This window comes from Prionailurus viverrinus, chromosome B4 (genome assembly GCF_022837055.1).
Source record: "Prionailurus viverrinus isolate Anna chromosome B4, UM_Priviv_1.0, whole genome shotgun sequence".
Taxonomy (NCBI): Eukaryota; Metazoa; Chordata; class Mammalia; order Carnivora; family Felidae; genus Prionailurus; species Prionailurus viverrinus.
Genome location: NC_062567.1, coordinates 43204256 through 43224512, shown reverse-complemented (window position 1 = coordinate 43224512; position 20257 = coordinate 43204256). Strand labels below are relative to the sequence as shown.

The 20257-nt window shown below is 42.1% G+C and overlaps 1 protein-coding gene across 2 annotated transcripts; it reads left to right on the top strand.

Annotated features, from left to right (window-relative positions):
- On the top strand, window positions 1-18821 carry MANSC1 (MANSC domain containing 1). Of its 2 annotated transcripts, XM_047865376.1 has the most exons (4): window positions 13-259; window positions 5622-5943; window positions 9887-10027; window positions 17380-18821. In XM_047865376.1, exons 2-4 carry the CDS (start codon window positions 5721-5723, stop codon window positions 18351-18353), a joined length of 1338 nt encoding a protein of 445 aa, XP_047721332.1. In that variant the 5' UTR covers window positions 13-259; window positions 5622-5720; the 3' UTR covers window positions 18354-18821. The 2 variants fall into 2 exon arrangements, with proteins under 2 accessions (XP_047721333.1, XP_047721332.1); XM_047865377.1 differs by lacking the exon at window positions 9887-10027 and having other exon boundaries at window positions 1-259.
- The last annotated feature ends 1436 nt before the right edge of the window (window positions 18822-20257 follow it).

The window sequence follows — 20257 nt, the reverse complement described above, 5'->3', positions numbered from 1 at the left end:
GGGAAGCAGCTCCGGGTTGCAGGGCAGGAATGTGCCCTTCCACCTCCCCCTCCCCTCCACCTCCGGCCAACTTTCTGCCGCCGCAACGGAAGCAGGAACTGGCGAAGCACACGCCCCCCGGGCCGGCCGGGAGCTGCGGAGCATCCCTGCCGCCCTCGCCAAGACCCTCGCGCGGATCTGCCGCTCCTTCCTCGGGAGCGCGTCGGGGCTGCCCTCGCGCGGGTGGGACACGGGAGCCCCCGGGTCGCGGAGCTTCCAGGTAAAGGCGTCACCGCCCTCCCCCCCCCCCAGACCGGCCGCGGGCTGCGCCTCCAGCGCGGAGAGTGCAGCCCCCCTCCTACTCCTGGGGCGAGGCCCCTCCACCTCTCCGGGAGCGCCAGGGACCGGGTTGGGGCGAGGAAGGGCTGGCCGGGGTCTTGGTGGGATCGCGGGCCCCCCGAGGGGATCTCCAGGCTCGTGTAGCAGCACCTGTCTTAAGTGGCCCTGGCTCCGCGTCGTCATCAGGAGAGGCAGAAGAATGCTCAGTGAGCGACACGCATTTCCTCAAAGGAAGGGAAAGAAAATGATTTCCAATATCTGACACGGTTTTGCACAAGTGCGTTTTAGTGGCTATAGTAAGCAGGCGTCAAAGTTCAGTGCCTCCTGAACTTCCTCCCACCTGTATCTTTTTCACGCTTTCAACAGAATTCAACTTGACTGTGGACCTTTAAGGCCTAAGTAATAACGCTTAGAAGAATTACAGAGGTTGAGTATACTTAGCGCGATAAACTCTTCAGTAACTTCTTGCAATCCAGGCGCCATGAAGATTCTGCCTAGAGAAAACACAGTTCCTGCCCCATCCCCTCTCATAGTTCTGGTTTCTTTGCAAAAACTTGAGGAGAGATTCTGTCAGAATCCTTGCAAAGTAAGACATTGGCCTGGTTTTCCTCTTTTTGCTCCTGTCTGGTTTTCTTTAGGGCTAGAAAAGAGACTTGCAAGATGCGGCAACATGAAAAAAGGTCACTTGTGCCAGGATTCTTAACCTGGAGAGCCACGGCTAGTACTCTGAAAGTCTGTGAACTCCAGTGGCAAAATTTATTTTAGTAGCCTTTCAATGAAATGTAACATTTCCTCTAAGAGGCATGTGATCAAAAGCCTTGGTAGAGTTAGACGCAGCTGTAATTTGCCATCAGTAGAAATCACAGGTGTTTTCGCATTATATTACTGATTACACAGATCTCAAGTATCCTGTTCATTCAACACTACTTCAAAATTATGGCAGTTATTAGATGTACTGCTTGATATTTGATAGGTTAATAAAGAAGCACAGATATCCCACAATTGTTTCTATTTTGACTGAAAATGGGATTAATAATAGGATCTATCTCATAAGGATCAGGAATCTATTTCATTAGGATTCTTGTAAGGATTAAATGACATGACACATGTAAAGTGCTTAGCATAGAGACTGGCATGAGAGAAACATAAATGTTACTTGTTATTTGTTTACAAAAGTTGGATACAACAGCAAGGAAGCTATTGGACTTGTGTGGTTACTATATATGGGTAATATATACTCTTTTTTTTTTGCTGTTTAACTATTTTTGTTGTTTTTTACTATTTTGTTGTTTTAAAGACTGTTTATATTAGGGATCACTCTTTTTTTTTTTTTTAAGATTTTATTAGTAAGTAATCTAATCTCTACACCCAATGTGGAGCTTGAACTCGCAACCTGGAGATCAAGAGTTCCACACTCCGCGGACTGAGCCAGTCAGGCGCCCCAATGTTAGATTTCACTCTTTACGTTGTACGGTTCTATGGGTTTTGGCAGATGTGAAGACATGTGTCAACCGTTACAGTATCATTTAGAATGATTTCACTACTCTAAAAATCCCCTGTGTTCCACCTGCGCATCCTTCCCTTCCTCCTCCTGGCAACCACTGATATTTTGATTGTTGATGTAGTTTTGCCTTTTCCAGAATGTCGTATGGTTGACAAGAGGTCATATCTTTCAGACCGGTTTCTTTCACTTAGCACTATGCAATTGTGGTTCCTCTATGTACTTCTGTGGTTTGATAGCTCATTTCTTTGTACTACTGAATAGTATTCCATTATATGGATGTACCACATTTTGTTTATCCATTCACCTATTGAACGATGTCTCGGTTGTCTCCAGTTTTTGACAATGATGTAGAAAGTTACTATAAACATATATACATAGATTTTTTTTTTGTAGGATTTGGTTTTGTCAGTTTTTTGGATTTTAGTCATTCTAATAGGTGCATAGTGGTATCTTATCATTTGAATTTACAGTTCCCAAATGATTATGATGTTGAGCACCTCCTCTTATGCTTATTTGTTATCTATATATCTCTTTTGAGATCCACATGGGGCTTGGTCCCAGGAACTGTGAGACCATGACCTGAGCCAAATCCAAGAGTCAGATACTTAACCAATTGAGCCACCCAGGTGCCCCAACTTTGCTCATTTTTAATTGGGTTGTGTTTTAAAGTTCTTTGTATATTTTAGCTACCTGTCCTTTATCAGATGTGTGTTTTGCAAATATTTCTCCCAGTCTGTGGCTTATCTTTTTATTCTCTGAATAGTGTCTTGGGCACAGCAGATGTTTTAATTTTAATGAAATCCAGCCTATCAATTTTTTTTCTTTCATGGATTGTGCTTTTGGTATTGTATCTAAAAAATCATTGCTTAATCTAAGTCCACAAAGATTTTTCTCCTATGTTATATTTTTACTATATTAAAACTATTTTAACATGTTTTTTTTTAATATTTTATTTTTAAGTAATCTCTACACCAACATGGGGCTTGCACACACAATACCAAGATCAAGAGTCTCATGTTTTACCAACTGAGCCAGCCAGGCACCCCTCTAGGAGTTTTAGAGTTCTGCATTTTACATTGAAGTCTATGATCCATTTTGAGTTAGTTTTTGTAAATGATGGAAGGTTTGTGTCTAGATTTATCTTTTTGCATATGGATGCCCAATTATTCTGTCACCATTTTTTTTTAAAAAAATTTTTTTTTTTCAACGTTTATTTATTTTTGGGACAGAGAGAGACAGAGCATGAACGGGGGAGGGGCAGAGAGAGAGGGAGACACAGAATCGGAAACAGGCTCCAGGCTCTGAGCCATCAGCCCAGAGCCCGACGCGGGGCTCGAACTCCCGGACCGCGAGATCGTGACCTGGCTGAAGTCGGACACTCAACCGACTGCGCCACCCAGGCGCCCCTCTGTCACCATTTTTAAGAAGAGTATCCTCTGTCCATTGAATTACCTTTGCTCTTTTGTTAAAGAGCAGTTGACTCTATTTGTGTGGGTCTTTTTCTGGGCTTATTATTCTGTTCTATTGTTCTGTTTGTCTATTCTTTTGCCGGTAGCACACACTTTTTTTTTTTTTTTTAAGTTTATTCATTTTGAGAGAGAGAGAACAAACAGGGTAGGGGCAGAGGGAGAGGGAGAGAGAGAGGAGAGAGAGGGGGAGAGAGAGAGAGAGAGCACAAACAGGGTAGGGGCAGAGGGAGAGGGAGAGAGAGAGAGAGGGAGAGAGAGAGAGGGAGTACAAACAGGGTAGGGGCAGAGGGAGAGGGAGAGGGAGAGAGAGAGAGAGAGAGAGAGAAGATCCCAAGCAGGCTCTGCGTTGTCATTGCACAGCCCGATGCAGAGCTCAGTCTCATGAATGGTGAGATCATGACCTGAGCTGAAATCAAGAGTCCGACGCTTAACCGACTGAGCTACCCAGGTGCCCCTACACTGTCTTGATTACTGTAACTTTGCAGTATTGAAATTAGGTAGTGTCAGTTCTCCAATTTTGTTCTTCTTCAGCATCATGTTGCCTATTCTGGGCCTTTCTGCATTTCATGTAAACTTTAAAATAAAAACTTTGCAATGAATCTATAGATCAAGTTGAGAAGAATGGACATTTTTTTTTAACGTTTATTTAATTTTGAGACAGAGAGAGACAAAGCATGAATAGGGGAGGGGCAGAGAGAGAGGGAGACACAGAATCTGAAACAGGCTCCAGGCTCTGAGCTGTCAGCACAGAGCCCGACGCGGGGCTCAAACTCACGGACCGTGAGATCATAACCTGAGCCGAAGTCCGACGCTTAACCGACTGAGCCACCCAGGCGCCCCAAGAATGGACATCTTAATATTGATGAACATGGAACATCTCTCCATTTATTTAGTTTTGTTTTGTTTTTTGCTATTTTACATCAGCGTTTTGTAGGCATACTAAAAAAAATTTTTTTAATGTTTATTTATTTTTGAGAGAGACAGACACACACACAGCGTGAGCAGGGGAGGGGCAGAGAGAGAGACGCACACAGAATCTGAAGCAGGCTCCAGGTTCTGAGCTGTCAGCACTGAGCTGGACACTGGACTCAAACTCACAAACCATGAGATCGTGACCTGAGTTGAAGTTGGAGGCCTAACTGACTGAGCCTTCCAGACGCCCCTCTAGGCACACTTTACAAACTACTTTGAAAAAAAAAAAAAAACTACTTTGATAATTATATTTCATATAACTGACTTCCTTCATAATCCTAATATATTTCATTTTTCATTATATATATGTATTTTATTAATTTATTTTTTAAAGAATTTATAGGTTTTGTTTTGTTTTTTAGAGGAAGAGAGTGAGTGAAAGCAGGGGAGAGGGGCAAAGAGAGAGAGGGGCAGAGAGAAAGACAGAATCTTAAGCAAGCTCCACACCCAGCACAGAACTGGACACAGGGCTCAATCCCACTACCCTGGGATGGTGACCTGAGCTGAAATCAAGAGTTGGACACTCAGCTGACTGAGCACCCCTCATTTTTATATTTTCAAACCTGTCTCTCAGAAAAGATCCTAAGCCTCACCAGACTACCAAAGGGTTTGGGTTCATGACAGAAGAAGGAGGAGGAGGAGGAGAATGAGATTGAAGAGGAAATATTTCTGCTCTACAGTATGCTTCAGTGAACAATTTGTATTCTCAAAATGAATGAATTCCCTCTACTGACCAGCTAACTCTTAGAATTAGATTATTAGAGTTACCTGTCTCTGATTTGATACTTAAGGAGAGGCAGCCACAAGAAAGGCAGCCCGTTTCCTCATCTATAAAATGAGGGAAATAGTAGCTCTTTTTTTTTTTTTTTGCAGACCTACTATCAGGATTAAATGGGATAATATATGTATATTTCATAGCACATTGCCTACCACCTAGTAGGTGATTTTAAAATGCTGGTTGTTAATACTGAGAAAGAAACTCTGCTCAAGCCTGTTATCACTGCTTCATCGGTGGCTAGAGATTTTGTGTCCTCTCCCCTCTTGGTTAGGAGAAGCAAGAAGAGGAAGGATTCTAGAACTTTGGGGGTAGGCCTCTTGTTTATATCTCTTCCTTCATAGATATTTGTCAGCTTTTAAGCACTGATGGGATAGTATACATGTTTGTGCTAATTAGTTCTTTACCAAGTTTTTAATGAAGGTTGTCTTGATCTATTAAAAGTGAAACATAAAAAATGCTTGTTTATTTCTGTTTTGTAAATCATGAGCTGTTGACATTGACTTGAAGGAAATGAAATGTATCTTCGTGAGATTTATTAAAAGAAACAAAACTCATTGATGATTTTCTATTTTTGTTCTAGAGAGAAATTCCATGATCTGTACAATCTTCTTGAAGTAAATTCAGACCAGAGGGAGGATTCTCCTTGACCTTGGAAGACTAGGCTAAATTGAAATTTAAAATGTTCTTTAGGGAAGAATGGGGCTTGAGTTACACTTTTGTGGTAATTTGCTTCCTGACACTGAGGCTGTCCACCAGTCAGAACTGCCACACGAAGAGTCTAGAAGATGTTGTCATTGACATCCAGTCATCTCTTTCAAAGGGAATTAGAGGCAATGAACCTGTACATACATTAACTCAGGAAGACTGCATTAATTCTTGCTGTTCAACGAAAAACATAACAGGTAAGTAATAGTCCCTTGGCAACTCTTCATTTTAAGTGTTTTGTGATATAAGTAGCTGGCTGATCTGGCTGCATAGTTTATCCTAGTGATTCTCAATGGGGTAGAAATGTGGGTAACAAATTCACTGGGAACATGTGCCACAAGTGTGTCCTCCCTTCCCCTAAGCTGGGTCAAAGTTACTGATGAGTGTGTGTGTATATCACCCAGGTGTGTAGGTAGAAAAAAGGTTGAGAACCACTGGTGTTATGTTCTAATAGGCATCTAAGATGCTGGAAAACCCTTAAGGGACATGGGAAGTTGTTTGGACTGACCCAGTCACATGACACAGAGGAAAGAGGCTCACAGGTCTGAGCCATACCTTTGCATGTTTCAAGTTCCAGACTTGAGAAATATTTATCCAAGAGAAACAGTGGTCATTTTTCAGTTGTTTATGACCCTGTCCTAATTCCCTAAATGAAAAGTAAATAAATAACTAACCACAAAAAAACACCCACACTAAATTTATTGAGCACCGAATGCCTTGCTGAATGCTGGAGACAAAACAATGAATAACATGGAAAAGGCCTTGCCATCAAGGAGCCTAGAAGAGCTAGTCAACACTGGAGTAATGCTTCTTACCTGACTTACTGGCCAACCGAATCATACGTTTTCTCTTATATCTTTGGTTTCTCTTCTTTGTATAATGGGCGTGGTATAGTCAGAAATGTATGCATATAATCTTGGTTCCTGGTTCCTGTTAGAGCTCCTAAAAACCTTGCCGTTTCCTGAGCCTAGGAGCTTCTTTCGTTATTCATTATGAGCCCCTTTCAACCACACCTGAGTTACGACTGTTGGTGGCTTCCTAGGTAGCTCCAGGATGGGAACTCGTCACCAGAAAGACCCAGCCTTGATTAGAAATTTGGAATTTTCAGCTCCACCCCCACCTGTAGGTAGAGGAGAAGGGCTGGAGATTGAATTCAGTCACCAGTGGCCAATGATTTAATCAGCTGTGCCCACATAAGGGAATCTCCATAAAAAAATCCCTAAACACAGGTTTAGAGAGCTTCCACATTGGCAAACACATCCACATGTGCAAGAGGATTGTTCACTCCAGGTACACCGGGACGGAAGCTCCTGCACTCAGGACCCTTCTGGACCTCGCCCTATGTACACTTTATTTGGCTATTCATTTGTGTTTTCACTGATAAACTATCATAGTAAGTATAGCCTTTTCCTGAGTCCTGTGAGTAGTTCTAGCAAATTATCAAACCTGAAGTAGGGGTGGTGGGAGCCTGGATTTATGGCCAAGTTGGGCAGAAGCGTGAGTAACCTGGGAGCTGACACTTTTGACTGGCCTCTAAGTGAGGACAGTCTTACAGGACTGAGCCCTTAAACCTATGGAATCTGATGCTAACTCCAGGTAGTTAGTGTAAGAATTGAATCAAATCATAAGACATTGAGTCAGTGCCCTGGAGAATTGGAGTATTAGTGTGGAAAAGATACCACATATTTGACGTCAGGAGGAAAAAAAAACTTTCAATGGTTTTCTCAAACTCAGCAGTGTGCTTTGATATTCTCTATAGGAGTAATTTATGGAAATTACAGAGATTTAATTTAAATTTCCAGTTTTTCTTTAAATGTTGGTATCAACATTTATGTGAAATAGCAAATCATCTGCAAACAGGACTGAATGCTGTGTGGGTGTTTGCTGGCAACACAGGAAACCTTGCATTTCTTTTCAGCTCCATAATGGGTGTTTAGTGAGAAATGAGGGTTTGCTGTTTTATTGTATAAGCAGAATTACTGTTACTGCTTTACGGTAAGTAGAGATAATTGTGGGTCTCCTTTAACGGATCTCAGACTGTTTCTTCATTTACTGAGCAATGGTCTTTAAGTGCTTTGATAATTTGCTCATAACCACAGATTTTAGAAAGATGCCCAGGGGCGCCTGGGTGGCGGAGTTGGTCGAGTGACCAACTTCAGCTCAGGTCACGATCTCATGGTCCGTGAGTTTGAGCCCCGCATCGGGCTCTGTGCTGACAGCTCAGAGCCTGGAACCTGCTTTGGATTCTGTGTCTCCCTCTCTCTCTCTCTGCCCCTCCCCTGCTTGCGCTCTCTCTCTCTCTCTCTCTCAAAAATAAAATTAAATTTAAAAAATTATTTTAAAAAAGGAATTATTAAGAAAAAAGAAGTACAAAGGACACAAAGTTTTGCATACAACTTGGGGGGGCTTATGGACCTTTCCCTTTACCTCCATGCCCCCCAAAAATGGTATTGCAGAATTATCCCATTGCTGAGAAAGGAAAAACTAAAGTACCTTTCTTGTTGCCTGGTTTTCTGCCTAAAACCCCTGCAGAAACTAACTGAATCTTCTTTCCAAATGCGGGAGTCAAGGTTGATCCTCACCATTGCCTGATTTGAAGAAGTTGTGCTGATGGCCAGTTATGCAGAATATTTTCCCCTGGCTTTATTGAGATATATTTGGCATGTAACATTGTGAAAATATATACAGTGCGATGATTTGTTACATGTATATATTGTGTAATGACTACTACAACAAGGTTAGTTAATACATGGGTGTGTGTGTGTGTGTGTGTGTGTGTGTGTGTTTAGAAAGAGCATGCATTTTTAATAATTAGCCTATGTGCCTCTTAACCTTCATCCTGGGGCACGTGGGTGGCTGAGTCGGTTAAACGTCTGACTTTGGCTCAGGACATGATCTCACAGTTTGTGAGTTCGAGCCTCACGTTGGGCTCTGTGCTGACAGCTCAGAGCCTAGAGTCTGCTTCAGATTCTGTGTCTCCCTCTCTCTCTGCCCCTTGGCTGCTCACTCTCTCTCAAAAATAAATAAAAAAGCATTAAAACAAAACAAAACAAAACTTTATCCTGACCAGGGGTATACTGATCCCTCAAGGGTCTTAGGCCAAGATGTGAGATGGCACCAGATTGAGACCAAAGCCAGCTCTAGACCATGATGAATAGAAAGAATGATTTCTACTGGGCATAGGTGGAAGAGAAAAAGAAGCAAGAAATGAAAGTTAAGAGTAAAAAGTTTGAAAGGAAGGAAAATGGAAAAGCAGAAATAAGGAAGAGTAGAAATGTGAAGAAGAAAAATCAAAAGAAGAATGGTACTGATAAAGGTAAAACATAGATAGACTTTGTCCTCCATACACCACTCAGGTCCTTTGTGGAAGGGGGCAATGATGGTGTGATGCTAAATTTAGGGACTCTACTCAAGAAAGCCAGATTCATGGCTTCATAGGTGTCTGATATAGGTGTCTGCCTTTGGGATATGAGAGATACATGAAATCATTAGGTTAGATCCATTTCTTAAGTTCCAACTCAGTTGTGAGTTGTGTAAAGATCGCAAAGTCAGTATTTCTGTGTGTATTTTGATGGATATTTGAGCAAATGGAAGGCTTATCTAAAGAATTAAATGCATTATTTTTTTAAAAAAAGAATTAAATGAAAATTAAAAAAAAAAAAAAAAAAAAAGGGGGGGGCGCCTGGGTGGCGCAGTCGGTTAAGCGTCCGACTTCAGCCAGGTCACGATCTCGCGGTCCGTGAGTTCGAGCCCCGCGTCGGGCTCTGGGCTGATGGCTCAGAGCCTGGAGCCTGTTTCCGATTCTGTGTCTCCCTCTCTCTCTGCCCCTCCCCCGTTCATGCTCTGTCTCTCTCTGTCCCAAAATAAATAAACATTGAAAAAAAATTAAAAAAAAAAAAAAAAAAAGAATTAAATGTACTATTTAAAGTGGGTTTTGCCAAAATTACCTTAATTCAGATTTTTTAACCCAATGTCTTCACAAATTGCTTTAAGTACTAAGGAAGAGGAAACGAATTAGTGGTCAGCAAGCAAATGCACAACATGAACAAAGGTATTTGTGTTGGACAGCAGAAAAAATAATTGCCATCGTCTTTAGAATATCCTATTTCAGTGTAATGCTTATGATACCTTTAATTTCAGGAGACAAAGCATGTAACCTGATGATCTTCGACACTCGAAAAACAACTAGACAGCCCAACTGCTACCTATTTTTCTGTCCCAGTGAGGAAGCCTGTCCCCTGAAACCAGCAAAGGGACTTATGAGTTACAGGATAATTAGAGGTAATAAAAGCATTGTTCTTTTTCTTTGGTGATTGGGATTATTTAAGGATATGGTTCATGTGAAAGATTTTCTACAAAAGAATCTAAGTAAAACTACCAAAAGTAGTCACAAATATAGAGGCACACCAGAAATCTCTCATGATTTAAAATTCAGTCTATTAAACCAAACATCTGTTTTCCAATGAAAGATCTCTGAATGATGGTATTTTGTGTTGTTTAGCTTTTTGTTTCTACCTTCCTGAGATAAAAGGCACTCAGACCTTTCATGAAAACATTTTGAAACACCTCTTTAGAAAATGTAAGAGGCACTGGAATAAGGTCTCCGTGGTCCACGGTCTGTTTTAAAAGGGTTAAGACCCGGCTGCCCGGGTGGCTCAGCTGGTCCAACTTCGGCTCAGGTCATGATCTCACCGTCCACGGGTTCGAGCCCTGCATCGGTCTCTGTGCTGACAGCCCAGAGCCAGGAGCCTGCTTCAGATTCTGTGTCTCCCCCTCTCTCTGCTCCTCCCCCACTTGTGCTCTGTCTCTCTCGTTCTCAAAAATAAATAAACATAAAAAAATTTTTTAAAGGGTTAAGATCTATGTGAGTATATAAAATTCTAGTACATTTGTCTTTAGGTTCTAATTATTTTATAATCACATTATGTGAAATCAAACACCCTGGATTTTATTACCTAGACCTGGAAGGAGGTTCATTCAAGAAGTATTTACTAAGCATCCACCATGTGCCAAATTATGTGCAAGGCATTGGAAATACAGTCTCCATTCTGAACATATTTGTTCAGAATTTAGAAAATAAACAACTAAAAAATAATATAATAATTTGGATATGTCTTGGTGAGATTTTGGCTTGTTAATATTTTTTAAGTTTGTTTATTTAGTTTTGAGAGAGACAGAGACAGCGTGAGCAGGGGAGGGGCAGAAAGAGAGGGAGAGAGAGAGAGAGAGAGAGAGAGAGAGAGAGAATTCCAAGCAGGCTCTGCACCCTCAGCTCAGAACCTGACGTGGGGCTCAAACTTACAAAACCGTGAAATCATGACCTGAGCTGAAACCAAGAGTCAGATGCTTACACCAACTGAGCCACCCAGGCGCCCTGGCTTGCTAATGTTCAGGGTGAAATGTTTTCGGTATCAAGTGTCCTTTTATTTAAGTCTTAGACAGTTTTTTTTTTCACTATACCCTTGGCTATTAATAATATTCTATTTGCTCATTTACTCAATAAACAACAAATGTTATTTAGCATCTCCTATATGTGCCAAACACTTTTTCTGCCCCAAGAACACAAAAATGGAAACATGGAAAACAAGGTTTTTACCTCTGGACCTTATGTTTTAGGAGGGAGAGACAATAACCATCCTAAATAAGTAATCAAGAAAAATATTATAAGTAATCAAAAAAAAAGTAATCAAGAAAAATATCACCACAAGTGTTAGGCTGATGATTGAGCTAAGACAACGTAATAGATGATCACTGAGTGGACCCTCTTGAGTAGGTGATCAGAGGAAGCATCTGTGAAGAAGTAACCCCTCAACTGAGATCTGAATGGTAAGAAGCCAGATGTGAGAAGATCTGGGAAGACCTTCAGGCAGAGGAAATAGCCTGTTTCAATATCTTGAGGCAGAATGATTTCAGTCTCAGTCTCAGCTGGCTGACTCACTCAGAGTGAACCATATAAAGAGTGACATACAGGGGCACCTGGGTGTCTCAGCCGGTTAAGGGACTGGCTTCGGCTAAGGTCATGCATGATCTCATGGTTCATGGGATCGAGCCCTGAATAGGGCTTTGCACTGACAGTGCGAAGCCTGCTTGGGATTCTCCTTCTCTTTCCCTCTCTCTCTCTCTCTTCACCTCCCTCACTCCTGCTTTCTCTCTCTCTCTCAAGAGAAACAAACTTAAAAAAAAAAAGTGATAACGCAAGAAGTATGAAAAGCGGAGGGATCACATAAAGCTTTGTAAGCCAAGGTAGGAAGTTCTTATTTTAGGTGTCTAATGGGAAGCCGTTGGAAGTTTTCAGTAGGCGTGTTAACATGGTGTTTTCAAGGTGATTTCTCAAAGCTCACTGTGACTGCTCTACTGGGGAGGGGCAACAATGCGGCAGCAAGAGAGGAAGTGGGAAGACTGGGTAGGAGGCAGAGGCAAGATCCAAGTGGAAGGCCATGACATTGTGGACCAGGGAGGTGGCAGATGAGGTAGAGAAGTAAACATACAGCTGTTTCAGAGGAAGAGCCGGTGGTGTGGGATGGTTGTGACGGCATGGGAAACAGAAGTATTGGAATTGAGTCCTAATTTCCTAGTTTTTGGCTTGAAAGTCTAGATGGATGGTGGTACCATCTACTGAGCTGGGGAAGATTAAGGAGACTGGTTTTAGGGTTGGGAGGGGGAGTGCACTGAAGGATTGTCTTGTGACTGTTTTATGTGTGAGGTGCTTTGGGGAATGATACTGCCCAGGGTGCCTGGGCTCAGACTCCACTCTGTCCCCTGTGTCTGAGTTTTGGTTAATGAACCAGATGTATCAAACATTCCCTAAAACAGGAGCATAAAGCACAAATTATTTGTGTAAATTCTTCCTAAATAGTGATATAAACCAACTATAAGAAAACTGGCATAAGGTACAGAAGTTTCCGTTTTGCTAGATGAAGAAAGCTCTGGAGATGGATGATGATGACAGTTGCAGAGAATGTGAATATACTCAATGCCGCTGAACTGTATACTTACAGAGTTAAAGTGGTAAATAGTATGTACATTTTACCACAGTTTTCAATTTTTAAAAAAATTTTAAAAGTTTATCTATTTTGAGAGAGAGTGTGTGCGCCAGCAGGGCGAGGGGCAGAGAGAGAGGGAGAGAGAGAATCCCAAGCAGGCGACATGGGACTTGAACTCACGAACCGCCTTGAGCCAAAACCTTGGTCATGATCTCGTGGTTCGTGAGTTTGAGCCCCACGTCACCTGCTTCTCTCTCTCTCTTTCTGGCCATCATCCTGCTTGCACCCACACTCTCTCAAAATAAATAAACATTTTTTTTTTTTAGATATTGATTTTTAAAAAACACGAGGCATAGAACAAATTAGCCTTTCAAAACACTTAAAACCTTACTTTCTGTGGACACTGTGTTGTCCTGCCCTTTTGGGGCATCAGTGGGCAGATCTTCCGGCTGCCCCAGATCTTCATGGCTCCTTCCCTTTGTGCCTGTGTGTAAATCATCTGGGAGCCTATAGTGTGGTGGTGATACTTCTTGCTGTTCCCCTTGGATCACCTGGAACATTGCAGAGCCTGTTAGGTAGCCAGGGGTGGTAATTCAGCAGCAAATGGATATTCCAGTCTTAGTGTCCAAAGAGGTCAGGGCTCAAGACACTAACCGGAATGTTTGTTCTTCTTCTGGAACTCCCATCATGTGGAATTTGGACTGCAACGTTCCGCCTCTGTTATCCCTTCTCACTACCTCTTCTTCATTCTGCCCCTTCTTCTATGAGCGCGCTTCCCTGTATCTGTCTTCTATTTCATAACGAAAGCGCAACATTAAAGAAATTACAGGTAACTTAATCTAGCAATTCTACTTTCATAAAACCTTAAAGAAGCAAGACCCAAACAAGAAAAAGCTATTGGTTTGAAGCATGTTTGTGTGTGTGTGTGTGTGTGTGTGTGTGTGTGTGTGTGTGTGAAATTAGTTTGAAAAGTAAAAAACTAGGAGCAGCATAAATATCCCGTTGCCTGAGAATGGTTGGGTATAAAATATGATGGATCCTTGGGGCGCCTGGGTGGCTCGGTCGGTTGAGCGGCCGACTTCAGCTCAGGTCATGATCTCCCGGTCCATGAGTTCGAGCCCCACGTCGGGCTCTGTGCTGACAGCTCAGAGCCTGGAGCCTGTCAGATTCTGTGTCTCCCTCTCTCTGACCCTCCCCCGTTCATACTCTGTCTCTCTCTGTCTCAAAAATAAATAAACGTTAAAAAAAAAATTAAAAAAAATAAAATATGATGGATCCATTTGAGAGAGGTTGAGCGTCCCGCTCTTGGTTTGGGCTCAGGTCACGATCTCACGGTTCGTGGGTTCGGGCACCTCGTCGGGCTCTGTGCTGATGGTGTGGAGCCTGCTTGGGATTCTCTCGCTCTCCCTCTCTCTCTCTCCCGCTCTCTGTCTCATAATAAATAAACTTAAAAAAAGGTAAGTTTGAGGTATATAAATAAACAAAATTCCAGGTGAAAAACACCTGGTTGTTTTTCAAATACATGAAAAAAAATTTAACCCTAAGGCACACAGAAATGTTAATGGTTGCTGAGACATAATGATAAAAACCATAGTTGAATTTGTTTTATAACTTCCATATACTTCTGTAATGTTGTTGCTTTTATAATCCATGTGTAAAAGAGGGAATATGAGGTAAAGATTCTCTCCAGTGGAAATGGGAGAAAAGGGAACTTTGGCATGTGTGTAAATCTTTTCTGGGAGGCTGTAAAGGTCATAAAGTCGGATTAGAATTAAACAGTTCCGGTGGCAGCCACCAGGGGGCGCCATCAGCCCAGAGCAGGTTGAAGAGCAAAGTGGCATGGACCCTGGACATCATGTGCTGCAGGCTTTATACATACAGGATGTTTACAAATTGTGTTTGTAATTCTCTTTATGAATCTGCCCATGTTGATGGACTGAGAGTCCCCACAAAAATAAATTATCTGCTTCCTGTTTAGAGTGAAATTAATAGATATCTGTTGGGTGGTTTGTTTCCAGATGAATTCCATTTCCTATAACGGATGGGCTAATATTTACAGACCAAAAGCTTGAAAGATGACAGTGTACTGTGTTCATTCTATAAAACCATTGCAACTTGGAATTATTTAATTTTTTTCCCAGCTTTGCAGTGTGTCATTTCTACCGAGGACTAGAATAAGGGAAGTTCAGAAACAATAAATTGGGAGTCTGTTTGCTCAGCTGGTTTCCAAGTAATAGTCAGTCCCTAAGTTTTTTATTTCATCAAGTTACTTGAAAATGAAACTCAAAAGAGAGATTGAGGGCACAGGGCTGTTTTGCAGTCCCCGCTGGCTCATCTCTGTGAGAGTGAGAAAAAGCACCACACCCCAATGGCAAACATCAGCGGGTGAGGTGAAGGGAGCAGGTGCACAGGATCCCTGCATGCCTCTCGGATCCTTGCCAGTAGATGAATCTTATCAAGAAATGGGACTAGCCCTTGCTTTGCTTTATTTATGAACTGACATTCTTGAGAAAGAAAGCAGCTGTTTTGGTCATTCTTGTCAATAGCTTTATTTAAGTTCTGAGTTCACACACATTGCATTTACTTAGTCTTTTTTTTTTAACTTTAAAATGGAATATGTTGAGTCCTGTTCTTTTTGAAAAATATCTGATGCTAACTAAAAATAGAGATACTGTTTATCTCATGGTGATGTTATATCTATCATCGTGATGTAACCTGCAGCAGAAACTCTTTTCTCCAGCATTGTTGGAGGAAAGAGGAATTTCAATCATCCAAATTCTATTTTGGGGTAAAGTACTATATCCTAGAGCAGGTGTCTGCAGACTTTTTCTGTCAAGGGCCAAATGAGAAGTATTTTAGGCTTTCCAGGCCAGTATGTTTTTTTTTTTAATTTTTATTTTTTAACATTTATCTATTTTTGAGAGACAGAGAATGAGTGGGGAGGGGCAAAGAGAGAGGGAGACACAGAATCTGAAGCAGGGTCCAGGCTCTGAGCTGAGCTGTCAGCACAGAACCCGACATGGGGCTCGAACCCACGAACCGTGAGATCATGACCTGAGCCAAAGTCAGATGCTTAACCGACTGAGCCCCCCAGGAGCCCCTCCAGGCCAGTATTTTAGGTTTTATGGGCCATATGCAATCTGTTGTATCTATTCACCTCTGTCCTTATAGTATGAAGTACCTGCAGACAGTGCATAAACAAATGAGCATGGTTACATGCCAATAAAACTTTATTTATAGACACTGAAATTTGAATTTTATATAATTTTCATGTGTCACAAAATATTATTCCTTTTTATTTTTGTCAGCCATTTAAAAATGTATATGTTAGCCCATAAGCCATACAAAGAGAAGTGACAAGCTAGATTTGGCCCTCGGGCCATAATTTGCTGACCCCTGTCCTAGACGGATTAAGGAGTGACCATTCTAAAGGACCTGTTCCAGGTGTGATGCTTACAGAGTAATCGAAGATATTACAAATCAGAGGTCGCCTCTGGATGTTTGTTAGCAGAGAAGAGAATGGAATCTAGTTCAGACACTGGCATTGAGAGGAGTTGAAGAAGAAAGGGGGAAAGAGAACAGGGAGGAATGAACAAGGAAATGCTAAGAAATTCCTTTTCTTCCTTCCTTGTGTTTTCTGCAGTTCAGATCTAAGTGAAAATGATCAGCCAAGTAGCAGAGTGATACAGAGCAATTCAAATGATCCTTCCCTGCCCCTGATGGCTCCCACAAGCCTTCCCAATTTGAGCTGTGATGAATGGTGTGTGAGACTAAGAGCATAATTCTAAGCTTTCTGTCACCGTGAGGAGGATGTGAGGCTGGTCCCTCCGTAGCCAGCACTCGGAATTGTGTGATTTTCGGCTCTTTCTATCAGCACTGTGGCCATCCTAATTTCAAACTTGGTCCCACAGTCCTCAGACTCTAAGACATTGGCTCTGAAATTTTAATCCTTGAGAGTCACAATGAAATCTCCCAAATTGCCTCCCTCCCCTGTGTGTGGTGCTGAAACCTGTTTTTTGATTGGACACTGTGTCATCAGCCTTCTGCTGCTGCTGTGGCCTCGGTGCCCTGGGAGGAGACCAGACCTTCCCTCCCGGCCCCTCTGCCTCCGCCCCATTGCAGGCAAATTGCAAGGATTCTGCCTCCGCTCCCCCTTGCCTTTCTTGCCTGCGGGTGCCCTTGCTACGAAATCTCTCTTGGTGATTGCTGACTTCCCAGCTGTCTTGTCAGTCCCAGGGAGTTTCTCTCTGCCACTCGTCTTCCAGCCCTGTCGCCTTGGCCCAGCCCTCTTCCCTGGCATCGGCCCCCTAAGTGTCTCCATCTTCCTAAACTTCTTGCTGCAGCTCCTGAACTCCTCTTAGCCCCCTTGCTCTGCTCCTCCCAGCTCTTCCTTCATTTGCCTGGTCCTCCTCCACACATTTCTCCTCTGTCCCACCACTCTAGAAATAAACCACAGCATCTGGTAGAGAGGCAGTGTCATCAGATTCTGATTTAGCAATTTGTATTTTTCCATTTTGCGCAAGTTTCTATGAAATGTCAAGTTTCAACAGTTTGGGGATTTACTGAACAAGCTGATATGTTTGTCTTTTTTTAACCTGCCTTCGCATGGAAATATTTAAGTCTCCCTTTAACTTTTCTCTACATTTTCAGACTTTCCAGCTCTGGCTAGAACTCATTTGCCAAGCCAAGAGTTAACCCAAGAAGGTTCTCTCATCCATGGCCAGTCTCCGCAGGTGATCACTCCCACACCCCCTCCTGTGACAGGTTATTCAGAGTCCACTGACAGCTTACAGAAAGGTGCCTTTTCTCAGAAGTTGGGGTCCTCAGATCACTTGGAGAAACTATTCGAGATTGATCAAGCGAGTACATGGTTCCCTGTTGATAAAGAAAAGGGCCATTCTCAGAGTTCACGGTTTTCTTCAGAACAAAACATAGCTCATCTGCTGCCCGAAAAGGTGACAACACTCCCCACTACCAAGGCTGTTTCCTCTCTGCATATCACCTCTGCCACTCCAAAGCCTGCATTTCCCCCCACCACCAATGCTCCGGTGATACCTTCTGTGACTTTTGAACCAGAGGGGGCCACCTCAGCTCCACCCCTAGCTGTGGTCACGTCTCAGCCCCCCACAAGCCTCTTGTCTACAATGTTGACACATGCCGAAGTTACACCCAAAGCTGGCGTAACTACGACAACAGTCTCAAACACCATCTTTGAGGCACCTACGGACTGGAAAGGCCCCCCAGAAACAGTGCCGGTTAGAGAAATTTCCAACCTATCTTTGAACAGAGAGGATGCCTATAACCCTGCTACGCTTTCTTTGTCAACTGTGGATTCTTCTGCTGCCACATTACTTCTGTCAAATGTGGATTCTTCTGCTCCGAATAAAAGTGCTTCTCAGGAAAATGGGAAGGCCAGTCCAGGTGGTTCCTCCCTGAAGAGTGTTCCAGAAAGTCAGCATGGCCTCCCATTTGAAAAATGGCTCCTCATTGGGACCCTGCTCTTTGGTGTTCTGTTCCTAGCCATAGGCCTTGTCCTCTTGGGTAGAATGTTCTCAGAATCTCTCCGCAGGAGACGCTATTCAAGACTTGATTATTTGATCAATGGGATCTATGTTGACATCTAAGGGGGAAACTAGATGTCTCTTAATTCATGTTCTTCCTGGTAGTCCAAACACAGTGACTTTCTACTGACTTGCTGATCTTAGCAGGATTTTTGAAGTGTCTTGAAGACAGGCAAAAATGCCCCCTACCACTTTCTTTTTGCTTGCTTTTTTCAGACAATGGGAGAAAGGAAACGAATTAGGTAATTTGAGTGATCTATCTCCAAAATATTCGCTGAAAACAAAGCTCTACCTAAAGTAATAAAGTATAATTGGCATATAAATTGAAAAATGACTGGCTGTTTGCAAGGAAAAGTGGTTAGGACTTCTAGGCTGCAGTTCATTAGCATTTCTGGTTCCAGATAAAGTCAACTGTTTATGACATTAATTCTAATAGATTTACTTTCCTTTTTATATGAATTCCAATAAAACTTATTCCAGATGTATTTCCTTCCAATTAAATATTTGAATAAATCTTTTGTTACTCAGTAATGTTCTTGTAAGTGACACATCCAGCTGGATAACTTTCAGTTTATTCCCACCAGCAAAATGATTAAATGATGAAAATATGTGTTCTAAGTTAAAGTGACACCCCCCCCCCCCCCTTTTCCCATCAGTGAGCAAAGAGGTTCCTTTGGGAGAATTCTAGCAGAAGATTATTATCTACATGGAGACAGTGATAAGTCACTTTTGCTAAACAGCCAAATCTACTTTGGGTCCATTCTAGTTAACTATTCTGCCCCCCCCCCAAAAAAAGTAATACAGGAATATTCTAAACTTTACCAAGTTGAAAACATAACAGTGTTATTTATAAATCCTTATGTAAATTTTGCCAACAGTCAATTTTGGCTTTATGTGGAGTAACATTGGAAACAATGGATAACGCTTACAATTATTGTTAAATGATTACTGTGCTGTAATTTTTATGTGCATTTAAAAAATTCATTTATTTTTAATTCCAGTATAGTTAACATACAGTGTTATATCAGTTTCAGCATACAATAAGTATGCTGTAATTTTTTATTGATTAGCTGTTGAAATGCCTGAGCAATGCCTTTAATAAAAATAGTTTGCCGGACGAATTACAGTGAGGTGACTAAGAATCCAGGAAGCTGCCTGGGTCAGTTTGACATCTGAGTCTCTGGACTTCAGTTTGCTTATCTGCAAAAGAAGAGGTTGTCCCTTCCTGGAGTCACCAGGGTTTTTAAAGATACAAATGGAATTTGGGAGTGAACTTTATACAGTGAGCACTAGAGGGCAGTAGCTGGTTTATAAGTATAGCAATGAAGACAAATGTAGGAAATGACAGAAACAGGCTTTTCTCCTGTTTCTTCCTCACCTCCTCCTTCTGCTTCTCTCCTGGACACACACACACACACACACACACACGCACACCCATCTACATTAAGCTCATAAAGCTCATTAAGAGGAAAGCTGGTCTAGTGAAAATACTACCTTTCATATATTTTCCAATATAACAGCTTGACACAAATCTCCAAGGGGGTTACATAAGCTTTAAGTAGGCTGAATAAATAAAACCTTGAATCAATTTAATTTAACAAGTATTTATTGAATATCCACATGCAGGCCAGAATCAGATCAGTAACTAAGTGCCTTGGAATTTAAAATTTTCTCCTCGTCTTTGTTAGCAGAATTGGACAGTGGGAATAAGGCTTTCTCTGGGTGCTTAAGAAGTTTTCTTCTGGTTCCTTCGTAGCTCTCTTTCCACCTTACTGCATTGCCTTCTTTCTTGCGAAGGAGAAACTCGAACAGGAGCCCGGATGAAAGATGCTTGGGGCCCAAACTCCGGCAGTGAGCGTGGGGATGTGGATTGCAGGGGAACAGCTGGATTTAAGACCAACTTCTAAGGAGGAAAGAGTAGCTCTTCTCACATAACTGTCCCTGCCCATTAGACCTGTCATTGTGGC